This window comes from Coffea arabica, chromosome 6e (genome assembly GCF_036785885.1).
Source record: "Coffea arabica cultivar ET-39 chromosome 6e, Coffea Arabica ET-39 HiFi, whole genome shotgun sequence".
NCBI lineage: Eukaryota > Viridiplantae > Streptophyta > Magnoliopsida > Gentianales > Rubiaceae > Coffea > Coffea arabica.
This window is the reverse complement of record NC_092321.1, coordinates 23,190,531-23,192,651: the sequence shown is the minus strand read 5'-3', so window position 1 is coordinate 23,192,651 and position 2,121 is coordinate 23,190,531. Positions and strand designations below refer to the sequence as shown.

Genomic DNA, 2,121 nt, shown 5'->3' with positions numbered 1-2,121 from the left:
TTTTCATTTAAAAGCTCTTTAATCCTATAGAGCTCCACAAGAAAAATGTTAGCTGTTGGATACTCGGACCCGGAAATCATATCAGTGATTTCATGAAATATTCCTAGAAATTTGCACACTTCTTCCACTTTCATCCACTCAAAATCAGTAGGAACATAGTGAAATCAGGGGTCAATGTCTGCATATCTTGGAAAGACATCCTTGAACTCTAAACCTGAAGCTTCAAATAGGTGCTATTCCACCTTGTTGGACAGTCCAAAATTAGCTTTCTAGAGGACAACTGAAGCTGTTTTTTAATTTTGGCAAATTCAAGAAGCCTAGATTCAGAATTGTTCAAGTAATTTATCCCTTCTCTAACAACATCAATCATACCACCAAGTTGACCAAGACCATCTTGCACTAAGAGATTAAGTATATGTGCACAACATCTAACATGAAAAATTTTTCCTCCAATACTTAATCTCTTTCTTAGAGAAAAATCCTCTCAAAGTCTTCTAATGCACACATCATTGTATGAAGCATTATCAACAGTTATGCTAGAAACCTTATTCTCAATCCCCCAATCAATAAAGCACTTACTTAGAGTATCAGCTATAATAACTCCAGTATAAGGAGGAGGAACATTGCAAAAAGTCAACACACGTTTTTGTAGCACCCAATCAAAATCAATAAAATGACCAGTCACAACCATATATTGAATTTTTTGACCAGATTTCCACAAATCTGTGGTAATACTAATCCTACCAGCACCTTTCAACAATGATTTCAGCTTCCTTTTTTCAATTGTATAAGTACTAATGCAATCTTCCTTAATAGTCTGTCGATTAATCTTTTTATAAAATGGAGAAACTGCTTTCATGAATTTGTTGAAAACTACATGCTCCATCATAGAAAAGGGGTACTCATGTGCAAGAATCATGTGTGATGCAAGCTCTCTTACCTTGGCATGATCATACGAAAAATTTGTGATGGAAGTGATACCATCACTTGGGCCTTCGGTGAATGACAGCACTTGTTGCTTTTGTTTGCTTTGCTCCCCAATGGCCATCTTTCTTTGTAGGCAAGAATTCAAGTGTTTCTTGTGTTGAAATGTGGCTCCGGTTGCACTCTTGGTAAAAAGTTCCTTGCAATGGTTGCACTTCATTTTGACCGTCCCATTATCTAGCACTACTGTTGTCATTTCATCCCATATACTGGATTTCTTCTTCCTTTGCTTTTTCTCAAATGGACCAGCTCCTTCATCCATCTACTTGTTGTCCTCATTCATTGCCCTCATCTTCTATCATTTGTATCTCTTCTTCACTCATCTCATCAGCTCTTTCTTCGTTGTAGTTCAATTGTTCCACGTCTTCATTATTTTGCTCCATCATATGACTTGATGATGAACCTTGAAATGAGTTGAATGGAGAGCTGTGCATTCCTTAATCAAAACACATTTAATAACCACTATAGATTCTGATTAGCCAAAACAGAAATTTATGATAACATTTCTAAGAAATAAGGTACAAAAGTAATAAAATAGATTCCAAGAAATAATGCCCACTTCAAGCCAATTTTAACATTTTTTTAACTTGTTCCTGTCTCAATTCTCAAGCTTACATTCAGATGAATGAAATAACAGAGAAAAGCTCTTAAAAACTCTTAAAATGGCAATCCAAACAAAAAGTTAGTTTTGCTGAAATCAAGAAACTAAAATGAAGAAGCTTTTGCCTTGCAGAATCTTCTAGGTTGAAAAATGCTTTCACTATCAAGCTTAAACAAAAGTGCAAAACAGGAAGAAATATCACAAGTTAAAGAAAAGAAGATGACTAGCTCTGTTAAAGAAATATCAACAGTCAGTTCTATAACCTCCTCAGGAATCTAGACTGTTAAACTGTCTACTCCTCCTACATTCATCTTTTACCATAGCCTAAAGAAGTTACTGCATTGTATATCTTTCATTAGTAAATAACAAAAAACTTTTAGTAAAGAAAGAAAAGTTAAAGAAAACTTCCTTTCCTATTAATCGTATGCTCGTAATCTAAAGGGTATACCATTAGAGCAGAGTTCAAAGTTCACAACAAGGTTACAAATATAATGAGTTTGTTTGGATAAGAATTTATTTGGATGATTTATTTGATC

At 34.5% G+C, this 2,121-nt stretch overlaps 1 protein-coding gene across 1 annotated transcript; it reads right to left on the bottom strand.

Moving 5' to 3' along the window:
* Positions 1 to 484: 484 nt before the first annotated feature.
* On the bottom strand, positions 485 to 1,246 carry LOC140009800 (zinc finger BED domain-containing protein DAYSLEEPER-like). The gene has a single exon (XM_072056123.1). The coding sequence runs from the start codon at positions 1,244 to 1,246 to the stop codon at positions 485 to 487; it is 762 nt and encodes a 253-aa protein (XP_071912224.1).
* Positions 1,247 to 2,121: the final 875 nt, after the last annotated feature.

Excerpts from the sequence above, each read along its gene's own strand:
- LOC140009800 (XM_072056123.1), bottom strand. The coding sequence starts at position 1,246 with ATGGATGAAGGAGCTGGTCCATTTGAGAAAAAGCAAAGGAAGAAGAAA.